At 40.6% G+C, this 26193-nt stretch overlaps 2 protein-coding genes across 4 annotated transcripts; both read right to left on the reverse strand.

Moving 5' to 3' along the window:
* Positions 1-1115: 1115 nt before the first annotated feature.
* On the reverse strand, positions 1116-18779 carry ARHGDIA (Rho GDP dissociation inhibitor alpha). 3 transcript variants are annotated; one of them, XM_081937085.1, is made up of 6 exons: positions 18601-18779; positions 5561-5771; positions 4520-4603; positions 3678-3754; positions 3482-3545; positions 1116-2677 (listed from the first exon to the last, which is right to left on the reverse strand). In XM_081937085.1, exons 2-6 carry the CDS (start codon positions 5748-5750, stop codon positions 2478-2480), a joined length of 615 nt encoding a protein of 204 aa, XP_081793211.1. In that variant the 5' UTR covers positions 5751-5771; positions 18601-18779; the 3' UTR covers positions 1116-2477. The 3 variants fall into 3 exon arrangements, with proteins under 3 accessions (XP_081793211.1, XP_081793212.1, XP_081793213.1); XM_081937086.1 differs by lacking the exon at positions 18601-18779 and adding an exon at positions 18377-18533; XM_081937087.1 differs by lacking the exon at positions 18601-18779 and adding an exon at positions 9542-9720.
* A 2657-nt stretch (positions 18780-21436) lies between these two features.
* ALYREF (Aly/REF export factor) lies at positions 21437-26165 on the reverse strand (the record flags this gene model as incomplete). Its single annotated transcript, XM_081935802.1, has 6 exons — positions 21437-21739; positions 22673-22844; positions 23741-23804; positions 24159-24306; positions 25532-25663; positions 25932-26165. 6 exons carry the CDS (start codon positions 26163-26165, stop codon positions 21725-21727), a joined length of 765 nt encoding a protein of 254 aa, XP_081791928.1. The 3' UTR covers positions 21437-21724.
* Between the last annotated feature and the right edge of the window lie 28 nt (positions 26166-26193).

The raw sequence follows: 26193 nt of genomic DNA on the forward strand, positions 1-26193 counted from the left end.
TCCTTCTTTCTCTTAAGCTAAACATACCCAGTTCCTGCAACCGTTCTTCATATGTTTTAGTCTCCAGTCCCCTAATCATCTTCGCTGCTCTTCTCTGCACTTTTTCTAGAGCCTTCACATCTTTTTTACATCGTGGCGACCAGAACTGAATGCAGTATTCCAAGTGTGGCCTTACCAAGGCATTATAAAGTGGTATTAACACTTCACGTGATCTTGATTCTATCCCTCTGTTGATGCAGCCTAGAACTGTGTTGGCTTTTTTGGCAGCTGCTGCACACTGCTGGCTCATATTTAAATGGTTGTCCACTAGGACTCCAAGATTCAGAGGCAAAGTGGTGTTGGCACACAATAAGATTGCTGCACTGCCCACCCTCTCTCATCAAGAACTTAACATGTTGCTTCCAAGCAGTAACTGTAAGGATGATTTCTTCTGAATGGAAAAATTCTACCTCACAGGAACAGCATTCCTGGGAACAAAAGGTGCTGCTTGGGAAGCTTGCTACATCAGCCTCTCTATGCTAATTATAAACCCCACAAATGGCCAACCCAAGAGTGTCTCCATGAGTACTATACTAAACTACAGCTTTCAATCCCAACCACCCAATCACATATTGCTCATTACGGAGTTGGGAGTCCAAAAATCTGGAGGCATCTTTCCCACTCCCACAAACGCCTTTCTTCCTCCATGAAAGCCACTGTTCCCTTCATTGACAATATCGGATCGGAAAACCAAACCTGGGGAACATTCAGCAATGGCAAATTCACAGAATACATACAGAGTTGAAGTTTGACTAAATATAAGCAGGAATGGGTTCCCTGTATAGTTTATTCACACATGGCACACTCAAATGCTTCAGACTAGTTTTTCCTCTCAATGTACAGCTAGTAACCAGAAGCAATTTTAATGTTTATAAAACAATGTTTACTCAATTTATTCAATTAATGAAATAATAAAATTTAAATCAATTGTAAACATTGTTTGCTGATTTTTTTTATGTCCCATACACTGTCTTTTCTCATTTTCTTTTCTTGTGTGTACTCATGTATTCTTTAAAAGTTTTAAAATAAATTTGTAAGGCCACTGCAAGGAATCGAAAAAGGACAGAGCAAAACAATCAGTTTCATGATTTTATTTTACAGTCAGAAAAGGGGAAGCCAATGATTTCAAATCTGTTAATCCAGATATATGATATATAGTCAAATCAATTTAACAAAAATCTTCTCTAAGAAAGGCTTAGGAGAAAGGAATTGGGGCAGAGAGAGAGAGCAGTGAAGGAATCACGCACACATTCACATGGTCCCAGTTTTAGTACAACTTTGGGACTCACAATAGCCAGCTGAGCAAGGTGGTTAAGCTGGCACCCACCCACCTGGCAAGCAGAGGAGAAGCTCTGCAGGCTCTCTATTTCTGACTGCCAGATTAATGGGATTTTGCTGGGGACAGTTGGACTGTTTGGGCACCATGAAGAAAAATAATCTAATCAAGGCAATAATAAATACTGACAGGCCAGGCACATGATTTCAAATGCAGACCAGACACATAAGGCATTCTCTGCTCTTGAATATTTGTCCATAACAAGCTCTTTGTTCAGATCAGGTGAGGCACAGCTCAGCTAGGAAAATGCCCTAAAAATCGGATGCTACCCTGGGACTTTAGTGCTCTGCACCCAGTTGGAGTGACAGAACAGAGAAATGGCAATGATTCTACTAAATGTCTGCACCTACCAACAGGTCACCTCTCCCTAAATCAGATGCAAGGGCTTCTCTGGGCACAGGGAGCCCAGAAGGATATTATTGTGAGCAGCTAGAGATGTGAATTCAGGAGGAGGCTTACCTGCCTAGAAGATGGAAACTGGAAGGAGGGGAATACATGAATGGGACCAGGAAACATATAAAAAAGGGTAAGAAGGTTGGGCCCCTCCCTGGAGGATGCATGTTATGTTACAAACATTAAGGCATCATGGTTACAGGAAAAGTATCACAAATGGAAAGGCAACCCACATCCCCCAAAGAGAAAATGTAGGCCATGAACATGACTCAGCCTGGCAAGTGCCTGCCGCCCCAACTGTTTCCAGCCTGCATGGAATGATGACTTCTTGGCACCTCGCCCTTTGCTCAGAGATGGCAAGGGGGGGGGTTTCCTCCCAATCCTTTCCCCTACAGACAGAAATGTTGCTTGCTTCCCCTTTACCACCTGCCTGAAATGTATTGAAATGGGACAGCAGCAGACCTCTTACTCAAGGCCAGAGAGGGATAAGAAGCACTTCTGCCTCTTCGCTTGGGAGGCACAAGGCAGGTTTGGTCATTGTTATTGATTCTCAGGAGGAAATACATTACAGGGCATTGAGCCAAAAAAGGTCTTCCTGTTGAGCTAAAAATGGGAAGGGAAGGTTGTCCAATGCCAGCATGTTGGTACAGGGAGGGGTTTCTACTGTAGCCACTGTCTGAACAACGCTTGGGACTTGGCATTGAGAAGGCTAATCTTTCCACTCCTTCTTGATAGTCAGGTTCCACTCCCAGGAAAGGTGGTCCGTCTTATCATCATCTGTGAATTTAGATCTGATGTTGTAAGTGCCCCGGGCCAGCATGCCCTTAGGGGCTTCCTCCAGGGGGGTTAGGAACTCGTATTCCTCAGCCCGTGGCCCGTAGCTTCCAACCATATAGTCAGTCTTGTCAACTGGAAAGAGAAAAACAGTTGTAAGGCACGAATGGCAAGAATTAAAAGTGTCATTGGAAGCTGGGCAGTGTGAGCTATAGAGACAAGATCAAAATGCACTGACAGCTGTCATATAAACAACTCTCTGCTACCTAAAACAAGAGCAGCACCAGAACTGAGTTTTATTTTTCTATGTGCTCAAGTGTCTAGATTTCTTTCAAATCCAATTTTATTCTGAAGTCTTAATATCCATTTTTGGATATGGCCCATCCATCGTTCACCCTTCTTCTGAAATCTAATTCTTATCTGTAAGTCTACACCCATTGACATTTTGCTCGGCTATTGTGGATTCTTAATAAACTTTAAGCAAGTATTTCTGGTCCCAAACTCTGTCTTTGGGGGTTCCAATATAGAAACATGACTCAGAAAACGTAGCCATTTCCAGACTGACTACCGGATGGACTGAAGGTGCCCTTATTTTTGTCAATCAGCAGAAGTGAAAATGAAACAGATTCAGCTCAGAGAGAACTGCAGTAGTATCAATGGATCATCACGCTGAAGAAAAGGTGTCAATGCATCTTTAACTGAAGGATCAATTGAAGAAAGACCAAAAGCACCCAAAGTAGTTGAGGGTTGTATGTTCTTTTGTTATTCCATCTGTTTTGGTCTGCCATTCAAAAACGAATTAATTTTCTCTCCATTAGGCAAATGCCAAGTTTCGACTCTACTTTGCAGCTCCTTTCAACCTAGGCTAGGCACTCCTCTTGGGAAGACACAACACTACTTCTCCTCAAGTACAGCATAAAGAATAGAACAGACACTTACTTTTTACTCCTTTCCTGAATGTGTGTTGAATGTACTTGAGCCCTGAAACAATCTCTCTCTTTACCTATAATGAGCAAGAATATATAAAATCAATACACACCTTTTGACCAAATGCCTTCCCTCAAAACTATATGCTGAATTATTCCCAGACTGACCATTCTGACAGGCAATACAATCATTCAAAAGGAGATCTTACCTGAAAAGAGATTTTTATCCGGTACTCTACACCCTCCTTCAGCACAAATGATTGCTTCTTGAAACTCTCCAACTCACCTGAAAGGAGAAAATAGGAATTACTTCTTCCAAAAGATGCAAATCTGACAAGCAATCTGTGCAGTCACTTCTATGTGCGATATTAGCTTGAAAGCCTGCTTGTAATCACCATGGACGTGAATCTTTAAGTCAGTAACATGCTGTTCATGTTACTGAACAGTAACATGCTGTTCATGGGCACCAATATAAACCAGATGGGGAAACTAAACAGAAAGTGACATGCAACAAAAGGAAAACATTTTTCTCAATTATAATTATTTGTAGCAACACTTTTTGTCCCCATAAAGGTGGCATTGGAAAGTTAGACGGCATACTGATAGTCCCCTCTGTTCCTGTGAGAACTGCATTGGCTGTTAATTTGCTTCCGGGTCCAATTCCAGGTGCTGGTTCTCACTTCAAAGCTCTACATGGCTTGGGACCAGGTTATCTGAAGGACCAACTTTTCCCAATTAAAGTGGGGAGGCAGAGAATGCTACGGGTCGTCCCCCCGCAAAGAAGGTCTTACTGGCAGGACCAAAAAGAAGAGCTTGGGCTTTACAGAATAGATAAAATGTGATTTCCAGAAGAATAGCTATCCTTATTGGCTTTTTGTGCTGCAACAGACTAAGCAACTTGGGGCATCCTCATGATTTAACGATTTATTGATGCACTAGAATAAAGTTTGTTTTATACATCTGATGAAGTTATCCAGAAAATTGTACATCATAAATGTATCTGCCTTTAAAGATCCCCCCAATATCCTTTTTTAAAATCCAACTTATTTACCTCTCAGATTCAACTCCAAGGGCCCAGGAGCAGTTGCACAAACCAAAGTCAGTTTTGTTACCACCACATTTGGACTAGAAGGGTCTGCAATGGAAGATAAAACATATCTCAGATAAAACATCAAACCTTCTCTGCCTTCATTGCAACAGAAGTGTATGACTAGAAACTCTGGTCTTGTTTTAGGAGCTTTCTAGCCCACAGCACTACAACTGCAAATGCTTGTACAAATCTCCCCCAATCTAATACACTCCAGATGTTTGAAGGCTTATTAGTCATGTTTTCTTCTTAGCCTGACAACCCTTGTCTTAGGATTCACAATGCAACTGGTGAATGCCAGCCTTTCAGAACTTTTCCAGTCATCTGGCAAAGCATATGGAGGAGTCGGAGGTAAGAATGATGGAAAAACAACGGTGCCAACTTGCAGAAAGAGCAGAGCAACAGAAAATGTCTCACTCATTCCATACTGCAGCAGAGTGACAACCCACAGTAGAAAAGCAGATTGCCGATCTTAGCCAGGCACTCTGAAACTTTCCTGGAGTCATAAGTGATCTCCTCAATTTGCTACACTCTCTGAAATGGACATGTGTCCCTCATCCAGCAGAAAGGACACAATCCACAGGGCTAACTCTTTCTTCTAAATATTGTTGTCAGATCATATAAAATGAGGGCTTCGTGCAGCCCACAAGTTTGAAACCACTATGGCAAACCAAAGTTTCCTTGATTGTGGCTTATTATACAACCTCAATTTTCTGAGTTCACCACAGCATATAAATTATAGATTGTTAGGTTCACATAATTTGATGCGCTACATACCGTATTGCAGTTAAATAGTAGTATATGAACCCAACAACCAGGAACATAAAAGTATCCAATACTTGGCAGAGGCCAGCTGGGTTCCATATCCCCAGCCGGATGATGAGGGTAAGAAAATAGCCTTTATGGAACATTCTGGTTTCTGAGGCTAAGTCAGACGTCCAAAGCTGTCCCTTTTAGTGCTCATGCACACTCCTCAATGAAAGAACGTGCCTTTCAGGAACTCACCAGCAGTGATGGCAACGTTTCCCAGTAGGGCTTCCTTATACTTGCGTAGACTTTCATCATCTTTGTCCAGATCCTGGATTTCCTGGATGCTCTTTTGAGCCGGGGGCTTGTAGTTGACAGAGTGCTCGTCTTCCTCATTTTCAGCTGCAATCTGGGCCAGCTGCTCATGGGTAGGCTCTTGCTCAGCCATCTCTGCAACTCTGTCCTATGTCTGAGGGACATACACAAGGACATTAGTATCTTGCAGGCCGCAATAGTTTTATTTGCTTTTCACCTGGCAAATATTGGCTTTAAAAGTTTTAAAAACTAACCCTCGCTGTTTGGTTTAAATAGTCAAGATTCAGATTCCTCTTTGGGAAGCAGAAAGCAGATTGCTACCTGAAGCACTGCCTTCAAGAGAAAGAGCATAACATTTGAACTTTGTCCTCCAGGAATAAGATTTTCATGTAGGATACATATTCTACCCTTCAAAGGAAGCTCAATTAAGCAATGTCTACTGCTGCCTTCTAGCCCCCAATGTAATAGAAGTAGTCCTCAACTTGCAACAGTTCATTTAGTGACTGTTCAAAGTTACAAAGACACTGAAAAAAGTGACTTCACACTTACCACTGCGGCATCCCCATGACCATGTACACGATGAAAATTCAGATGTTTGGCAACTGATTCATATTTGTGACTGTTAGTGTCCAGGGGTCATGTGATCCCCTTTTGTAAACTTCTGACAAGCAAAGTCAATGGGGAAGCCAGAGTCACTTAACAACAATGGACAAATGTGTCTTCCTGGAACTCACTAGCAGTAATGGCAATGTTTCCCACTAGCCCCCATGTTGCTAATTTAATAATTGCGGCGATTCGCTTAATAACTGGGGCAAGAAAGGTCATAAAATGGGGCAAAACTCACTTAAAATTTTTTTCCTTAGCAACATAAATTTTGGGCTCAATTGTGGTCATAAGGTGAGGACTACCTGTAAATTAGTTTACTTCTGGCAAGTTGTATCCCATATAACAGGGGTGTCCAAACTTGGGAACTTTAAGACTTGTGGACTTCAACTCCCAGAATTCCCCAGCCAGCATGTCTTAAAGTTCCCAAGTTTGGATACCCCTGCCATATAAGCTAATCCCCCCACAAAACTGCAAAGTCACAAGCTTCCTCTTTGGGTGGACATGCCCAATACAGACAATTGCAGAATGCCAAGACCAACTTAAATAGCTGTTTCATTTGGGGGAAGGAGCAGTAAATCAATTTCCAATAACTTTCTAAACAATTAATTTAAAAAAAAAAATGAAGCAGGTGGCAAAAGTAACCACAGACAGCGAGTATAATCTGAGCAAATTATTTCACACATTTTCAAGTCTCCTGTTAAGCACATAAAACATGCAAGAGTAGCTTTCACTGCTTCCTTTTACATCACTTTCTCAGACTCCATGTGACAAATATGCAAAGATCAGAAAAAGAAAGTTCTGCCATCAGAAACGTAGCAGATACTGGAACCAAGTCAAGGAGTAATTTGCAATTGTGACACACGGAACTGCCCGGATGTGAACCTGCTTCTCCTAAAGTACACACTTATTTGTCTCGCACAGTGAAGGAGCAAGGTGAGGCAGGTGAGGCAGGGCGGATCCATAAGTTGAAATCATGCCAGATGCTTTGCCTCAGAATATTACAAAGAGAAAGTAATGAAGTGATGCTAAAACAATCCTTTTAAATTAGGGAGAAGCAACTTCTCTACTCTTATGAGCAAAAGTAAAATTTGGAGAGCTAGTTATGTGTGATTCCACAAAATGGCTGCCATGAGGAACTTGTCTGTTCACAATATGGCTGCCAGAGCATATACGGAATTCCCTGAATACCAAATTATTAGGCAACCTAGTGAAAGTGCACTTCCTTATCCTCCTCCTCCTCCTCCAAAATGTTCTTTATTATCTCTACATATCTGAATTCTATTCTTCCTCAAGCAGGTAGGCATAATTCCAACACAACACCGTAGTTACCTTTTTAACCTCCAAGAATCTTAGGGATCTTATCTGGGACCAGAAACATTTCTGTAAGTAAAGCAGTATGCCAACTTACATTTTTAAAAAGCAGTAAAACAGTAATTTTTTTTGTGAGTGTCAAAACAGAAGGGCTCCATTCCTGTATTCATAGGAACAGGGACAGTAAACTACAAACTCAAGTGTACTGATGCACTTAAAATTTTAACGTATTACAATTCTCAGCCAAAAATGGTCACACTGAGAAGTCTGAGAACAAGGGGACAAGGCCAAAGGACACATCCTCAGGAATGCAGTTGCAAACTGATGACGAGCAGCTCTCCACGGTTTCAGGTGAGAAACTGGAGATGCTGAGGACTGAATCTAGGACAAAATGTATGCTACATTAGAGCTACAGTCCATAGATGTGCTTCTGTATGGAAAGCTCTGGTGTCTGGCACTTATCCCAGTCCTGGAAACATCAGGAAGCCAGATTAGCCACAAATCAATGTTTCACCCGAATTGGCTTAACACAGGAAGCTCATTGGAAGCGGCAGCAATACGACATATTATACTTGGATATACAATTCAACAGCTCTCAAATGTGATTTACAGCAAATTTACATGCAGTATGTGTAAACCTTGTGATTTACAGCAATTTACATGCAGTATGTGTAAACCTTAAAAAAAGACTTTTCTGCCTTTGTTAATCAGGTAGTTTGAGGTACAAATGCATTGCACTAAGGATCAAGGATACTAAGGTTAAGGGACGCGGTGGCTCAGTGGCTAAGACACTGAGGTTGTCGATCAGAAAGGTCGACGGTTCGAATCCCTAGTGCCGCGTAATGGAGTGAGCTCCCGTTACTTTTCTCAGCTTCTGCCAACCTAGCAGTTCGGAAACATGTAAAAATGCAAGTAGAAAAATAGGAACCACCTTTGGTGGGAAGGTAAGTGTGTTCCGTGCACCTTCAGCGTTTAGTCATGCCGGCCACATGACCACGGAGATGTCTTCTGACAACGCTGGTTCTTTGGCTTTGAAACGGAGATCAGCACCGCCCCCTAGAGTTGAGAACGACTAGCACATATGTGCGAGGGAAACCTTTACCTTTAGGATCAATGAGGAAATTGGACTGCTTGTTTGTTTGTTTTAAATATATTTTAATTATATTCACTTCTTTAGAACTGAAATAGCAAATGCCACTCCTGAACACAGCATAGAACAATTTTTAGTGAAAAGAAGAAATATATGATGTGCATTCAAATACGAAGCACTGCATCATCTATAAATGAGAAAGTGCAATTAGTCAAACGAAACAGATCTGTAGTTTCCCCTGAAGAGCCCTTGATCTTCCTGAAAGTGGGACAGACAGGCTAGTGACACAGAATTCAATTATCTCATCCAGCCAAAATGGGGACTTGAGTCTAACAGCAGCAGCCACTCTCTCATTACATATGTTTATCTACAATGTGGCAGCCGCCTCCACACCTTTTACACCTGGCTTTTTCAAGGGGGTCCCTAGGTCCCAGTTTTTCCACAAACACAAGCCTCTTTCAAGGTTATTTCAGCCATTTATTCTTGTTAGTGTTCTCCGATAGGATTAGTTATGACACTATGCAAACCATATGCTGGTCACCCCTTATGAGCATCAGGCATGCGTAATATACTACCGAGAAGATTTTTTTTTAAAAAAAAGTTTTCTACTACAATTTAATATTAAGCAAAAATGCTGGGATATGTTAGGCCCTCTCACCTTTTATTTACAGGATAGAAAATGAGGAAAATAGACAAAGGAAGGGGGTTTCCTTAGACAATGGAAAGGAATAGCCTCTTTCCTGTGGGAAAGGAAGCTGGTAGATTTAAAACCACACCAGAGATGCATTTCTTTAGATTAATCAACTCAGCCAAAGTATGTGTCCATTCCAAGGAAAAAACAGACACAGTATATTCTACTCTTTAATGCTTTTTGTATCCAAGCCAAGGAAACCGCATCTATCTTAGAGCACTGTTACCTGTAAAAAGGGCACTATGCGCAGCATCTTCTGATTATTGTGTAGCAAACTGTCTTTGAAACAGCAACAAAGATGATTACTTGAAGAACTACAGAAACTATGGCTTTGCCGACATGACGCAGTATCAAGGAAGTCCCTCTGCTATCTGAAAGGCTACTCAAAATCCTCAGTCACGCAGTCCTTATCAAGTCTTCACCTGTATGCAGGGAGCCCTGAAGAAAAGCTCCAGACAGCAGTAGCATTCATAAGGCAGAGAAACCGGCTGTCAAGACTTAAAGAGTATAAAATGATGTAGCTGAGCTTTGCATCACTGCAAGCCGCACACCCTCCCTCCCTTCAAGTCGGGAAGTTGGCTCCTATCCCAAGGGTGGGTCCACATGCCTTTAACATTACTGAAGATTTGCTACTAGTGGTACAACTCAATTGCTTTCCTGCCTAAGCTAGGGCTGAAAAGCTTCTGTTCCTGTTCCATTTGCAACTCAGTGAAGGGGAAAGGAAGCCTTAAGCTGGCCAAAAGATAATGTAGTTCTTACTTCACATATACTATACTTCGATACTCAAGCTTGTACTGCAAAATTCACACCAATGCTCTTTCTGTATCAACTCTTCTAAAAGCTGTATCAAGGATATCCATAGATTTTTGCAGACCTACAGCTTTGTGGAAATTTCATATATTTATGTATGAAATATAAACACAGTAATCACCTATCGCTCAGTCCCATCTTGGGATCTATATACAAATTATGCTTAAAAAATTACTTCATGATGAAAATCTCCCTTTTGAGACAGCCTAGGAGCTTAGTATGACACTAACAACAGAAGAAAAAACTGTTAAGACACATGAACAGCATGCAGTAAGGGTCAACTTAGTAGGTGAACATTAAGATGAACTTATTATAAATATGCAATGGCATATTTTATTCTAACATTCCTTAGGCCCAAAAGCTAATACTCTAATGCTGGGGTGTCAAACTCATGGCCGGCAGATGCGTCATGCACTAGCCACGCCCACCCCCATTTTACCAAAGGGGAAAAGTTGTGATACGTCACATGACAACATGTCGTCACAGGTTTGACACCCCTGCTCTAATGACTGCTGAAATGTGATAAGCTGTTTTGATGGCCAAACTTCCCAGGGAGAACCTGACTCCACAACACAGGAGAAAGAGCCATCTTGGAAGGATTTACAGCTGCTTTTCTTCTAGAAACATATGGCTATTGGCAGGAACCAATGTTGCCTTAATAATGTCAAGAATAAGCAGAGAGGCATAAGGATCTGTACACAATCAATAAAGGCACTTTGACTCCTTGGGTCAAGAACTGCCTCTTAGATCATCAGATCATAGATAGCATGCCCACATTAAAAGAGAAAGGCTGTGCTAGAAATAGTTTGCCAGAACATCTGAACTTCCTCCTCCTCCTCCTCATTTACTATGTTCAGTGGAATAAAAATGCCTAGAAGGAACAAAAGCCTTTTATCTGTAATTTCCAGGTGTAGTTGAATAGTGCAGGCTCATTTAAATTATAATCTCAGGTGCCCTACCCAGAAAACTCACAAGGAGAGAAGTACTAAGCAACAGCTTGGAAAGGACTCAGGGACTATTTTCATTTTCCATCTCTTTAAACTTAGTAAATGAAGAATAAAGCTGCCAATTCTTGCAAAATTGAATTCCCGATATCTTTAAAGTAGTACAAAGTAGATATTATGGCAAGAAAAAAGAACTCAAAAAGAAGTTATATCCCATTGTTCAAGGTTTTCAAAAAGCCATAAGATCAAACAAACTAGGATGTTTACACAGAAAAAAGTCAGATTGGAAAACCCAGTAGTTTGGATATTCCAAAATAGCCTATTCAGCGAGGGAAATCATTGTACTGCAGCACGGAAAAGACTAAAGTATGATACATGCATGCAGTAGAACCCAGATGGAGCATGTCCAGTTTGCAGATATGTATCTGTGGGAAATATAAATCACAATATATGACAGTATTCTTCATACATCCGATTTCTGCAGTTGAAAACTTGAACTACAATGAAATTGACAAAAAGAACGACATATTTATATAGATATATATTGCTATACTTTTATTAAGCCAACAAGTTATACAATATAATTTGCAAATCTCTGAATTTCCAAAAAATTACTGTCAAGTAACAAGATTTTTTTTAAAAAACTAATTTTAAACTTCGGGAAAGGAAAAATAAATCTGGCTGGCATTAAGACAAGAGATATAGCAAGATTCCCTCTTAAATAATTCAACTGATATATTTATCTCAGTTGGCTTATTTAAGAGGTTATAATCTTAAATAAGCCAAATGCAGAAGAGGTGTTACAGTTGTACAAAGAACCTTCCCAAATTAATGTTTATTAAAAACCAAGATATTTTTGTATTAAAATAAAATAAAATAAAATAAACTTATTAAAAAAAACCAAGATGTTTTAAAGAGAAAAATGTTCACAATTAGCTTGATTTTGCAATCTTTATTAAAACAGTATAAATGCTAAATGCCTATACCCGTGATGGCGAACCTATGGCATGCATGCCACAAGTGGCACGCGGAGCCATTTGTCAGGGCACGCGAGGCGCTGCCCTGTCAGCTGGCCAGCACACATGTGCGCGCTGGCCAGCTGAGTTTACCATTTTTAAAAGCTATTTTTCGCGTTCCCCAGGCTCCAGAGGCTTTATAGGAGCCTGGGGAGGGCGAAAAGAGCCTCCCCCGCCCCCCCCCGGAGGCTTCAGGGACCGTCCCTGAAGCCTTCGGAACGCTTAAAACCACGCTCCAAGCAATCCGGAAGTCACTTCCGGGTTGCTCGGCGGGTCGTTTTAAGCGTTCCGAAGGCTTCAGGGACCGTCTGAGGCTTCCCTGACGCCTTCGGAGCGCTTAAAACCACGCTCCCAGCAACCCGGAAGTCACTTCCGGTTTGCTCGGAGCGTGGTTTTAAGCGCTCAGAGGGAGAGAGAGAGAGAGAGAGAAGAAAACAAGAAAGAAAAAGCGCCGCAAAGAAAGACAAAAAGACGAGGGGTGGAAATGCCCAGGCCGCTACGAATCCCAGAGCGCCCTGTTTCTTCAAAGGATCCCACTGGCGGAGGGGGCAAGGGGGAGGCTCGGCTCAGCCAGTTGCCGTGGCGGTGAGAGATGAAGCTGAGCCACAATGGGGAGGGACAGGATGGCAGCTGCCGCCGCTACCGAGCTTGTCCTGGGGGCTTCGATCAGACACTGGTGCCGCAGTCGGCTGCCGAGAGGCAGCTGGGTTGTCTGTGACTCGGTTCCCCCGCTTTTTCGCGCACACATAGGCGCACACACACACACACACATGCGCGCCTGCTCACGGACCTACATACATACACACACACAGACCCACACACACAGGATGGAAAGCACAAGGCGCCCCCTCTATCGGATCCCGCTGGATCACGGGATCCGCTTGGCTGGGAACTGACGGGGGGCGCGAGGAGAATTCACAATCATCCCCAGTTTAGCAGCACCCAGCCCGGCTCACTGCAGCTGGCCGTGATGTCAGAGGCACCACTCTTAAAGGGACCGACAGCCTGGCTGGCGGCCGCAGGTTTGCCCGCTCAGCCTGTGTCTGACTCGGTGTGTGCGTGTGCGCTGGTTCACATTCGCGCCTGCACGTGGAATTGGGGCGCACGTTGAAACGCGAGTGGCACTGGGAAGGGTTGTAAAACGAGAGGGAAACGCAGACGACAGAGCAGCGTGGGGAGGGGAAAGAGAGCGGAGATCCCAAACTGAGAGAATCTCACCAGGTTTTGCCCAGCGACTTTCACGCTCGTTTTATGTATGTGTGTCTGCTCAGCTGGGTGGTTCAAGAACTACTGTTGTGGAAATGTAAATGTCCGGGGATTCTGAATTATGCATATTATAGACTTCGTGCCTGTGTGTATTTGTGTCCTAGCTTGTCAGCCTCCAGAGGGCCTTCGGGGGGGGTCGGGGAGGCTCTTTTCACCCTCCCCAGGCTCCTATAAAGCCCCTGGAGCCTGGGAAGGGCAAAAAAAACATGTAAAAATGGGGGGGTCGCGCGTTGTGCGCGCATGCGCACTGGGGGGGGTCGCGCGTTGCATTATGGATGCGGCACGCCCGCACTCGACCCCCCCCCTGCGCTCCCCCCACTTATGGCACGGGAGCAAAAAAAGGTTCGCCATCACTGGCCTATACAGTACCTTCTGATCCCTGGAAGCACAACCCAGTTATCTAATACCATGTTTCCTTTCTGGCTTGATCAATAAGTGTCTCTTAGAATAGGAGAAGAGACAGGAAGAGGAAGAAGAGTCAGAAAAGGATGACTGTGATGGGTTCTAGATATACTAAGAATGTGCTTCAAGAACCAATATAGACTAACAATATAGACTCTTTTAGGAACACAAGCATATATTGTCCTAAATAAAGCTACAGAAGAGCCAATTGGAAATGTTTCAACATTAATACAGCTGTTAAAAATATAACCCCTCCAAAGAAGAGGATGGAATCTCACAGCTGAAGTTGAATTTAAAGATTTGAAGGGGTTCCAAATGTAGATTAGGAAATTCTTTGGGGGTTATATCTTTAACAGCTGTATAACACAGGAAAGTTGGCCTGTAGACCATAAATCCCTAAAAATGGGTGTGTCCATGAGCATCACTTTAGATTCTGGGCAGCAATGAATGATTCTCTTGTTAATTGGAAATATTTTTATAGAGTGTAAAATACAGTTCTTTTAACTCTTGTCCTCAACTAACACCCAGAATTCACTCCTTGATCACTGTGGCAATGGAGAAAACCCGAGCAACATATTTGTAGCTTGCCCTAATCAATCTTGTTTAAACAGATTTTCTACTAATTTCAGTTCTTCCAACACGCCTCAACTCTTTGGAGACCTCTAAAACAAAAGAAGACAAATGGAAGCAAACTCTCAAAAACTTTTTCTCAGAAAACAGAAATAGACTTAATCCGATTATAACCCTCAGAGGAAAACATTCAGTGATGTAAGTCTGAGGGCTTTGCTACTAGGAAAATTTGCAGCAGAGAAACTAGAAGCTTCTTACACAAATGGTTCTCAACATTCAACCATTAATTCACTTGGATTCCAGTCAATGAATTGGAAATATGAGGGGGTCTTTGGTGCTCAGCTTGATTGTTTTCTTGCAGACGTTTCATTATCCAAACTGGTAACATCAAACTGGTTCCATAATCCAATGGAAACATTGTGGTAAATATTGACAAGAGTAAAAACAAGTCATTTCAGGAGTATTCTCTTTTACCGCATTTCTTCAAAAATAAGATAGGGTCTTATTTTCTTTTGACCCCCGAAATAACGCTTGGCCTTATTTTTGGGGAGGTCTTATTATTTTTGAGGCGCAGGAGGCGGCAAGCGTGGTCACCTCATGGCTGCTGTTACGATCCTGGGCCTGCCGCTCTTTTTGAAATGGCCATTAGCATGAGAGAAGGGGCATGGTGGTTAGGATTGCGGGAGTGGCCGTTAGGTAAGGGTGTGTGGGGTATGTGGGGCATGTTCCCCCCTACTTTCCCCCCTCCATCCTCACCTCCTCACCTCGTGTTGTTTGCGCAGCAAGCAACCAGAGGAAATGGCAGGGACCGGCTGCGCACGCGTTTAAATATTTTTGAAAAGGCTTATTTTAGCGCATGCGCTCAAAAGCCTGATTGAGCTTATTATTCGGGGAGGTCTTATTTTCAGGGAAAGAGGGTATTAGAAATACTATACTGCTAACTGCAAGTATCAGGAAGTTCTCAAACAGAAACTACTGGGCTAAAAGTTATGAGCCACTCAGAGTTGCTTAGATGAGATGTGCAAATCAAATAAATACAAAATCAAGTAATGCAAACAACAAAAATACAATATAAATAAAATTGACAACAGTAGTAGTAAGAGTTGTGTGCTTGCGGTATTTAATGTTGGAAGGAAACAATCTTTACAGAAGAGTGGCATAACACTAGCAGATGAAGAAAATCACACTCAGGCAATTCGGTAGACCAATTGGCACACAGTGGTAGTTAATGTCAATGCCATTTACTATATTGACCCAATGCAATCCCTTTCTCTCAAATATCTAAATCACAATTATCTGCAATCTCCTACCTAAACTATGCTAGGCTGTACTTCACATCATACTCAGCAGCAACTAATGTATTTCCACAACATGACAAAATAGTAACACCATCTCTTCATTAGCATTGTTTTCTAATCAGGAAGTGTTTCAATATTTTCATTCTTTTTCAAAGAAGTACGGTTAAGTCAAGAACCAGGCTTTTGCCCCATCACATTTATCTCTGCAGTCTTTCACCAACATCAAGACTGGGCAGATGTCTGTTCCTCTAAATAAAGCACAAGATGAACAGCCTTGCCCAAAGAGTACCCAAATTAATTAAGAAGGAATGGGGATATGCTGTGTGCCTAGAAGAATGGCACATACATTTCTATCCTCATTACTACCAATCAATGAGGATAGGACAAAACACTCCTTCAGATGCTTTGTATTCAGGCTTTCTTTTGTTTTCAGACCTAAAATTTGTCAAAAGATTCATATGCACTAGCATGCAAGCAGCTTGTCAAAACAGAATCTCATCCACATTCATCATCTCTGCTACTATCCCGTTTCCCCAAAAATAAGACCTCCCCGGATAATAAGCTCAATCGGGCTTTTGAGCACGTGCGTTAAAATAAGCCCTCCACCGAAAATATTGCAACACAGCAGCAGCCATGAGGTGACCATGCTGGCCGCCTCCTGAACCTCAAAAATAATAAGACCTCCCTGAAAATAAGTCCAAGCGCTTGTTTGGGAGTCAAAAGAAAATAAGACCGTTTTATTTTCAGGGAAACACGGTAGTAGATCTTACACAAATTATCACCATCATTGTTGGCAATGTGTAAAGTACCACTTGCCATCTTAGCTCTACATGGAAATCAGAACACAAGTTCCTTAAAGTGATTTGATTTTTATTTGCACCAATAAATTTAATGCTAAAAGATGACATTCTTCTCATGGCAAAAACAACAAAAACCCTGAAGTAATTACTATAAATTACTTTTAATTTAGTTATCATAATGCTAAAACCAAGAATAGCTGTTTATTATTGTTCTTCTCTTCAGTGAATTTTAAATATTGTTGATAAATTCATGAACAATAATAGATGGACAGCATATTATTAGTTCACTTGTTCTGCATAATATTCCAGTCTTAACCTGTGTATCAATGAATTCTTAACATTACAGTCAGTTTTCTGAAAAGCTTCCAGCTTAATCTATAAACTACAGTATGCCAATATGGTAATAATTGATGCCTGTAGGCTTCCAAGTTTGCCAAAATAACAAATCTATTCATGATGCTAGATAAAAAGCTCAACAGATTCATATAGTTATTGAAAAGGCAGCAATATAACTATTACTGCTCTAGTCCCAGATAAAACTAATAATTAAAATTTATTGGTCATTAAAATTCCACAAGCCTTTTTCTCGCTCTCTAAAGAGCTGGGAAATTATTACTCTCCTTCATAATAAAACCATTTAATAATTACTCAGTACTAATTTTCCCCCTTCTGGTAACCGATGACAAACAGAATAGGTAAAAGTAGTAACTGCATTTCAGTGCTTCTGTAATAATATGAATCATCACATACACTTTTTTTTAAAAAAAGGGGGTGTTTATTTGCCTGACTGGCAATCACTCTGAAATATATTTGTTTTAATCCTAGAAACATGAAAATATATGGGCAATTGTGATATATCTTGTTCATGCCAAAGTTCCCTTTTCTTAATTTGATATTTAGATATGTGCTAGTTAAAACTAAGCTTAATCCATGTAGCCTCTTATTCTCACACAATTTTCTTTCAAGAGGCACTATGAAAACTTCATTAAAAATCATCAACCTCTTCATAACAAAATAATACAAAATAGTTACTGTAGACTTTACAGAAGCTGTTCAAAAATAAAGCAAATGTGAAAGATGAATGCAGAAAGTTACAACTAGCAATATATTTTGAATCCTTTATAGCTAAATGTGTTTTTATCACTTTGAGAGGTTTATAATAGTAACAGGTAGCAATGTATAAATTATATGAATGCACATATATCCATGGTTCAATGGTGCAATGACACAGGTAGCCCTTATTTAGTAACCATGATGCATGGCCTGGTTACAATGTTTTTTTATTTTATTTAGGACCTTCACAGGTCTGTAAAGCAAAGGAAAACTGAAACGATAAAAACCAGTCACAATTTCATTTAGCCACTGTTTCACTTAACAACCAAGTTGTTCCAATTGTAGTTGCTAAACAAGGACTACCAGTAATAGATCCAAGTAATGAAACTCTAACTACATTTATCGTGAGCTATGTATCCTATGGTTACCAGCAAGATAAAAGAAATAGTGTTCATGATAACCTGAACTACAAATTAACCGACTATATTTAAGGTCGGCAGGCTGGAAAATTCTAATTCACCTACTTATGTGACAGTTTTGGGTAAAGCCAGAAAACGGAACTGCTTGAATAAACCACAATTAAATTAATCATGGGTGAGCATTTTGAACAAATAAAGCCACAGAGAGATCATCCAACGGAATTCAGAGAAAATAATCGTTAAAGAAGAGGTAAAAATGGGTACAATAGTCCCTCAATATTGATAGTGACCTACGCCGAGCATTTAACTAGCGCATGAAATGCTAGGAGAGAAGCTATGAGTGGCCCCAGCAGTGAGAATGAATTGAGCGAGAAAAAATGCTCCAGGAAAGTTACAGATCCAAAGTCCAAATCGGGCAGAGCGGAAGCTCAGCTATTCACGGCGCTCTACAAACCGAAAGCGAGGGACATTTCGAAAGGTTACCGAGAGTCACCGGACCCACGGCGTTTGAAGGCACGGATATCGTCTGCAGCGCAAGCCTGGTTATCTGAGCATGCGAATCTCCTGCAGGGAAAATCGAGCAGAGGCAAGTGCGGAGGCGCCAACCAGGAAGGCCGATGGAACAGGACCGGGGGGCGGAAAAAGAAAATCCGTCGGACACAGGCACCGGCTCGGCCCAACCCTCCACCGAAGCAAAGGCAACCTACCCAGCACGTGCGTTCTCTATGCGCGCTCCTAGTGCTCTGCTGCCGCCGGCGGTGACAAACGCCGCCCGCCACCGCCCAGATCTACCCCGCGCGCGCACCCCCGCACTTCCGTGTGTTACTGATCAAACGTCACTTCCTGTCTCGAGAAAGCTGTGGGATTTCACCGGTTCTTCGGTGCTTTCCTCCCGAGACATCACTTCCCTTAAATGGACCCAGCATTGGCTTCCTAAGCGAAGGCGGGGTGGGGTGGGGTGGGGAGACCCAAAGCGTGAGGAGAGACCATAGAGAATGCATGCTACGGCTAGAACCTCCTTGTGACGCCTTCTTTTTGGGTAGAGAAAGGCGGGGGGAGGGCAACGAGGCCCAGTCGCTCTCACCTTGCCCGGCAGCCATCTTGGCGGACTTTCGGTTCCTAATTGTGTGGGGAGAGCGAGCAGGAGGTCCCGAAATAAAGGTCGAGGTCCCGGCACGCCTTCCATATAAAAATTGAATGCTTGCTGCCGGACGTTTTGCATTAGTGGGAAAGCTTTGCCCAACGATTCTTCCAAGAACTTCAAAACGAATGCTCTTGATAGCTACCCAATTTAACGGTTCTTTTCTTCGGCACGTTAGATTGAACAAAATCGGTTACCCTTTATTCTCTGTGTGTCTATACCGACTATTTAACACAAAGCTGCAGTCCATTCCCATCAGTTTGCTTCCAAAATTTAAGCAGACTACTGCAGGTCCTACAAATCCCAATATAACTGGAGAGCGACTTGTTCTCCAATATTCATTGAGGTCATAATAAAGCCTATGAATTTTATTAGGCATTGTACCATTGCACAAGACCCGTTATAATACAGTAGCAATTGAACCAAGACCTGAAACCCTCCTCCCAGCTATCTTGATCGTTACAGCCTTTGTGGGCTATTGTTCAGTCGCCAAATTGTGTCGGACTCTTCGCGATTCCATGGTCCCATAGCAGCCAGGCTCCCGTCCATCACCGTTTCCCGGAGTTTGTCCAAATCCATGTTCACTGCGTCGATGATACTATCTCACCATCTTGTGCTATACTATAATTCCTAATTATAGCAAATGAGCACTGAGATTGTCTTAATTTATTATCACGAATAACTGGCTAAATATTTGTTTAAAAAGTGGCAAAAACCCTAGCATACAGTACTATAGTTCTATTCTGATTGTGGGTTCTGTACTCTTCACCCTGTTCCCCATTAGCCATTCTACCAATTCTACATGTTACATATTCTATAATTTGTTCATTCAACGGCAGTTTTTTCAGTTTTCCAAATATTGATGTCCTATTACAAATTTCTTAAGTATTACTGGTATATCTCTTTCACTGCCCTAGCAAAATATCCGCAATTCAATCAATAAAATTAAACATAACTGCTAACACAAAAATTGCAATAGTATTTCAAAAGAACAAAGGTTAGGTTTCTTTACAAAAGTAAGAAATGTGTGGGTTCAGATACTGCTAAACTATAACCCTCTTCATTAGCTATTGAGAACTGTAGTTCAATAACATTGAAGAATTGTTTCTCTCCGGATTATGCCATAGTAATTACCCAAGTTTCTACTAATTTTTATAGCTCTGATATACATTAGAGTTCTTGCTTAGACCAGTATTTCCTACTAATCTAGTATATCTGCACAATTATGAAAAGTATATATTGCCTCAACATACAAAACTATGAACATACTTCACATTATATGGATGTTAAAATGAAATTAAGTACAAATGACGGTAGTATTTTCACTTTATATTAATGCATTTTGTCATTAACTTGTCCATACCCAGTCATCTTTTAAATGTATGGTTAAGCTTTTTTAGCATCATAGGCCTTAATTAGAGCAAATGTAAATTATTTGCAATTGAACTGTTTCCCCAAATATTTACTATTATGCTTATGTAGATAATAAAAGTGTCATGTATTACTATTTTACAACATCTATCACTTACATATACTTGTTTCATTGCTATGTAGAAGTCTTTTTTGTTAAATATCTTAAATAATATCAAGAATCTTCCTTTGGCTGTTACTCCTGCATAACTTTGGTATCCTGCTATATCCACTTTTTCAAATTATTGATGCATTCTAATTTCAGCATTAGGATACTCTGATGTTGAAGGGGCAGTAGCAATAACCACACAGGCATTAATGTTTTTTACAACATCTTGAGGATGTAGAAGGTTACCCTTTAGGTAGCTCACCCACCAAAGATGAAAGTTTTCACATTAGTCTGATATTTACTCCATCCCACACCAGTTAAAATCTAGAAATAATCTTAATCCATTATGTAATAAATTTAAACATAGACCATTACAAATGTCTTTAGATTTACTTGAAATAAGAATTCAATAGGGAATTACAAATTGAAAGACTAAATCTTTACTTGGCATGTTGGTGTCACTGAATTTTCACAGCAACTATTTTACAGTAAAAATACTGAGGTGGGACCAGCACTGAACTTTGGAATCAAGTGTTAAATACAAAACAACTTTAACAAGAAATTTACTCCCTCCCCATGACCTCCAAAGTCAGCTTCACCAGGGAACATCATCTCCCTGCAACAGTAGTCACAATGGTGGCTTTCGCACAAATTGAAGGAGAAGAATTAGCACATAGAAGATGGTGGGATGCAGAATTTACAAATCCCTTCTGAAGCAGAGTGGAGGAGGGAGACCTGAGAGAACAGAATCCCTCCTCATGGGAAGGGCAATCAGCACCAACTATTTAGCTGGGGGCTAGCAGGCAGTCTGCTTCCCCTATTCATCTTTGCTTTTGCAGCCCAGACGGGTCCAGCTGCAACATGAAGCAGACATTTACAGCTCTAGACACATTTCTATTTTATTACTGCCAAAGTGAAAAAGCCACTTTGGCCCAACAGGCAACCAGTAAAATTTTTCCCAAAAATAACTCAGTACAAAACAGATCTGTTTCAGAATTAAAAAAAAAGAAAGAAACCTTTACATGAGTTTAAAACCTATTTCAAAACATAAAAGTAAAACAAATTCCATTCTTGATATTAGTAGCCGCCGCTATACACCCTTTCCCTCCCACTAGGGAGCATGGAATGAGATGTCTGCAGTCCTTTCCATGCATGTGACGCATCATTAGATTTAACTGGTATCCATCTAAAAAGAAACAAAAAGACAATTACCTGTCTGTAAACAATTAACTGTAAGCTAAAGAAAGCAGTAGGCTGAGCATACAGATTCTCTAGTGGCAGAGATAACTGATATTACATACTTTGCCATGAATTATTTCAAGGCAGATTCACATCCAGGAAAAGATTTTTTCTCAATGATTTTCAATTTCAGCTTTAAAAGTATTTGGAGGAGCACAATCCCCAAATTCTAGATTTTCACGAGAAAAGTCATTTTAAAAGATGGAGAGTTCTTTCCTTATATATGTATGCATAAATATCTGAACCTCTCTCAATTTAAATGCAGGCCTGCTGAACATTTAATACATGCTAATTTTCAGGGATGATCATTCAGTAGCAATGGAAATAACTTATTATAGCTACTTATATATAATAGACCATGATCTTGATTCTATAATGTGTTTCACTAGTGCCATGGCCTTATAGATAACCATGTATGGTTTATGCATTCATGCATGTGTACAGTGTGCACACATAAATACAATTCTAGTTCCAAATAATATTTATAACATTATAAAATCCAACTGTTTACCCCATCTGATCCAAGCAGAAGAGCAATTAAAAAAGCAAAATACATCAGGATACATTCATGAAAAACGTAGAGTTTAGAATTGCTATTACATTAGAGAACTTGAGTTTGTGGTTCAATACAAGTTCCACCACGTTAATATCAATAACATAAACATGATCAGATAATCAGACTCATAATTAACTAGTGTTGTCAGGACTGCTTTTAAATTAGTGTGGTTTTCATACCCAGGAAGAGCGTACAAGCAACTGAAAACATACATGCCAATTAGCTATTTAACATAAAAATTGCTGCAAAGTTATAGGAGCTGTACATGCCCATTCACTCATCAGGGAAACATTCTGCCTCAATCTTCTTTAGTAAATTACTCACCCTAGCATTATAAGCATCCAATTGTGCATCCAATTCTTCTGCAGAGAGCTGCTGTTTGGTACTCCTACCAGCACCTCTGCCTCTGCCTCTATTGCCACGACTGCCTCGTCTGTTGCCACCGCCAAAGCCACCTGAGCCACCACGGTTTCTTGTCATACCTCCTCTACTTACACTAATATCAAGAGATACAGAATTAGAGGTGCTTAGTCATATATAAGCGAAAATGCAAAGTACATCAGTCTGGAGGCTAATGTAAAAGTAAGCACTACCACAGAACATGATCAACAAACCACAAAAATGAATCATTGTATCTGATGTCTTTTACAAACTGGAGGCACTTTGATTACAATTACTTTAGAAAAATACAGAATTTCTCTAGTCTCTATTTTAAGTACCAAAGTACATAATACACAATAGGCCTATTTTGGTTTATGATAATAATTAACAGTATATTGGAATCTAAACTCTGAAATAGAAAATCTTTTTGCTGGACAGCAGGGTTGCAATATGAAGTATATAGTAAGATCAAATACCATTTTTGGATATTTGAGGAATTTTAATGTAACTATTATTTGGAAAATGATACAAAGTGACACTATCCCCATTTCATTTTTTTCTGGAATCATGATTAATAAATTATCAAGAAATTTGGTCTGATTATTCTTTGCAAATTTATTTTTTCTAAAGTTAGAAAACTAATTTAAAGGAAAGCAAATCAATTATTCTATAAGATGCAAATATATGTAAGTACACAAAATGACTTGAACAGTCTATTGGGGGAGGAATATCCAAATTGTAAGTGTTTTTCCCTTATTTTTTCCCCTTGCATACAAATGACTGTGGTCCACATAACATGTTAGCCACCCTAATGTTGTAATAATACTTAAACAGAGCTGTCAGGTCACTTTTTTAAGTAAAAAATTCAACTTCAAGTTTTCTGTATGAATACAGTAGACTCCACTGCTGTCTGTAGTAATATACAAGTGCCATTACAAAATCCTGAAAACTATAGGCTACAGCATAATCTATCTTAACTAAAGAAATGAACATTAGGGTAAGTTTTTTTACCTCTGTATTGGTCTCCTCTGTGTATCTATCTGTGATGTAACCAGCTGAATGTTCATGGGACGTCCTAAGAATAATAAAAAGAATGTACATGATTACCATAACAACTTAAAATAAGTCTAGCAGCAAAAAATGCCCACAAAGAATGGTCAGGGAAGGATCCATGCAGAAAAGATGGCTCTTACTCTTCTAGCTGCCATCAATTTCTATGCTTGACACATGGAAGGAGAATGGAGCTCTGAACACTCCTCTACCAGTCCACTACTTCATTACATTGTATTCCATGTACTTGCCCTAAAGTAGTTCCTTGCTACCTAAGGAGAATGCTTATATACAAGTAGCTAGTTTATTACCCAAACCATGTCAGATCATCTCTCATCCTTGTGTAACAACCCAATATGATTAGCAAGTACATACATACCATCCAAGGGAACGCAATTGTATTGCTTCATAGCCTTCAGAGCATCAGCCTTCCTCTCAAAATGAACATCTGCAGTACCTAGACTACGCCCAGAGCGATCATAGTGTACTGCCGCCTTCTTCAGTGTCCCAAATTCTGCAAAAAGCTCCTGAAATAATGGAAAAGCAAAGTTAATGTATCTGAGAATGGTAAGAGGGTCTTTAAGTTTATTGAGAGAGCCTGGAAATTATAATAGAGGACAATATATCCCTATCATTTTGCTCTTATGTCTATAAAACACTCATGTTAATGTTGCCTTTTTTCTGCTTCAACTGATATGTAAAGATTAATATTTTATCATCTCCCAATCAATCTATTTTCCATACCTACCCACCTCAACCAAAATAACTCTGGGCAACAATTCTAAAACAATTAAAGCCAGTACAAAATATGAACTGGCTGAGAAAATTATAAATACAATAAATCAGTGTATTTATAGTCAAGGAGACTAATTTCAGAACATTAAAAAACTGCTTATAATATTCATGTCAAACTGTTACTGATTTTCCCTATTTGTTATCAAAGGAGATGAAGACAGTTTATATACAAAACCTATTTTGTACATGTTTTTGTTCTATGAGGATGGACTGAGCTATAATTGCTGACCAAAGTACCTTTGTGAGCCTAACAGTGGATTTGAACCTGAACCTTCCCCAGTCAATATTCTAATACAGTGTTCTTCAACCTTGCTAACTTTGAGATATATGAACTTCAACTCCCAGAATTTTCCCCAGCCTACATTCTCAAAACTGCCAAGGTTGAGAAACATTATTCTGATCACTACAATATATCAGTCTCCTAGCATTCTCTTTGTCCTAGGATTCGGCCTAGAGATAGCAGTACCATTACATCAATAGTTATTCAATGAAGAACTGAAGCTGCATTTGAATTAGATATAAACTATATTTTTTCCCAGCTTCAATAACAAGCCAACAGATCTGTTCAACAATATGAATGGGCCACCAGAATAATAGTTCCCTTAACAAATGAAACATTTGTACTACTAGAAAGTTCAAATGTACCTGAAAGTTGGTTTACAATAAAGCAGCATTGCATGAAAATTTTATAACAAAACAACACTAAAAGTATATGCTATCACTTTAAAAATATAGCATATCAATGTTGAATATTGTGGCTAATATATGCTACAGGTTGATGCTAGAATCAATTCTCTGCTATAAAAAAATCATTTCAGGAAGACTTTAGTAAGACTAAAATGTTTGTGTCTTCAATACTAGTGTAGTATCGTTAGAAAATAAATGAAAACTATGATAAATGGTATAGTTTATTCCATTTACGCACTATCCGGGATCCTTTATTAAGAACAAACATACCTGTATGTCTGCATCCGAAACACCAAAATCCAGATTAGAGACGAGGAGCTTTCCACCCGTTTCCACGCCAGCGCCAGGGCCAAAGCAACTCTCGAACAAATCATGTTGCCACTTTTCAGGGAGTTGTTTTGGCTGCGAAGAGAACGAGCTCCGATCACTACAGCCCGATTTTTTTCTATTCGGTTCAACATTTTCGTTATCCAAATTTTATGGCCTAAAGGAAACCTAAGCACAACCAAGATACAGAACCAAGCCCCGAATATCCCAACAGAGATCGTCCCTCCCTTAAAGGCGCCGGAGAATCTCCCCAACGCCGCTTCCCCGATAACTTTAAAAGTCCGCTCCTCCGTCTCGACAATGCCCGTAACTCGATGGAAGAACCTGCTAGGTGAGGCCTTACCCGGCTGTAGGGCGCGGGCCTGTTCCTGCCGCCTCCCCGGGACAGAGCGGCTCTGTTCCGGACGGGGCCGCCTCCGCCTGCGCGTCCAGCTCCTCCTCGCCCAGCACCTCCTCCTCCTCGACCCGTAGCTCCTCTTCCCCGGCCTCGACCACCGCCGGCTCGACCACCTCCGCCTCGCTGACTCCTGTTCAGCTTGATGATGTCGTCCAAAGACATGTCCATTTTGTCGCCCATGATGGCGGCTCCCTCCGGCTCCTGGGCC

Source organism: Natrix helvetica (genome assembly GCF_964273705.1).
Source record: "Natrix helvetica genome assembly, chromosome: 1".
Lineage (NCBI taxonomy): Eukaryota > Metazoa > Chordata > Lepidosauria > Squamata > Natricidae > Natrix > Natrix helvetica.

What these genes read in the sequence shown, in the direction of transcription:
- ARHGDIA (XM_081937085.1), bottom strand. Translation starts at nt 5,750, where the DNA reads ATGGCTGAGCAAGAGCCTACCCATGAGCAGCTGGCCCAGATTGCAGCT. An exon ending in AAACGTTGCCATCACTGCTG is followed by an intron (nt 4,604 to 5,560) that starts GTGAGTTCCTGA and finishes CTTCCATTGCAG; the next exon opens with ACCCTTCTAGTCCAAATGTG. An exon ending in ATTCAGGAAAGGAGTAAAAA is followed by an intron (nt 2,678 to 3,481) that starts GTAAGTGTCTGT and finishes TTCTCTTTCCAG; the next exon opens with TTGACAAGACTGACTATATG.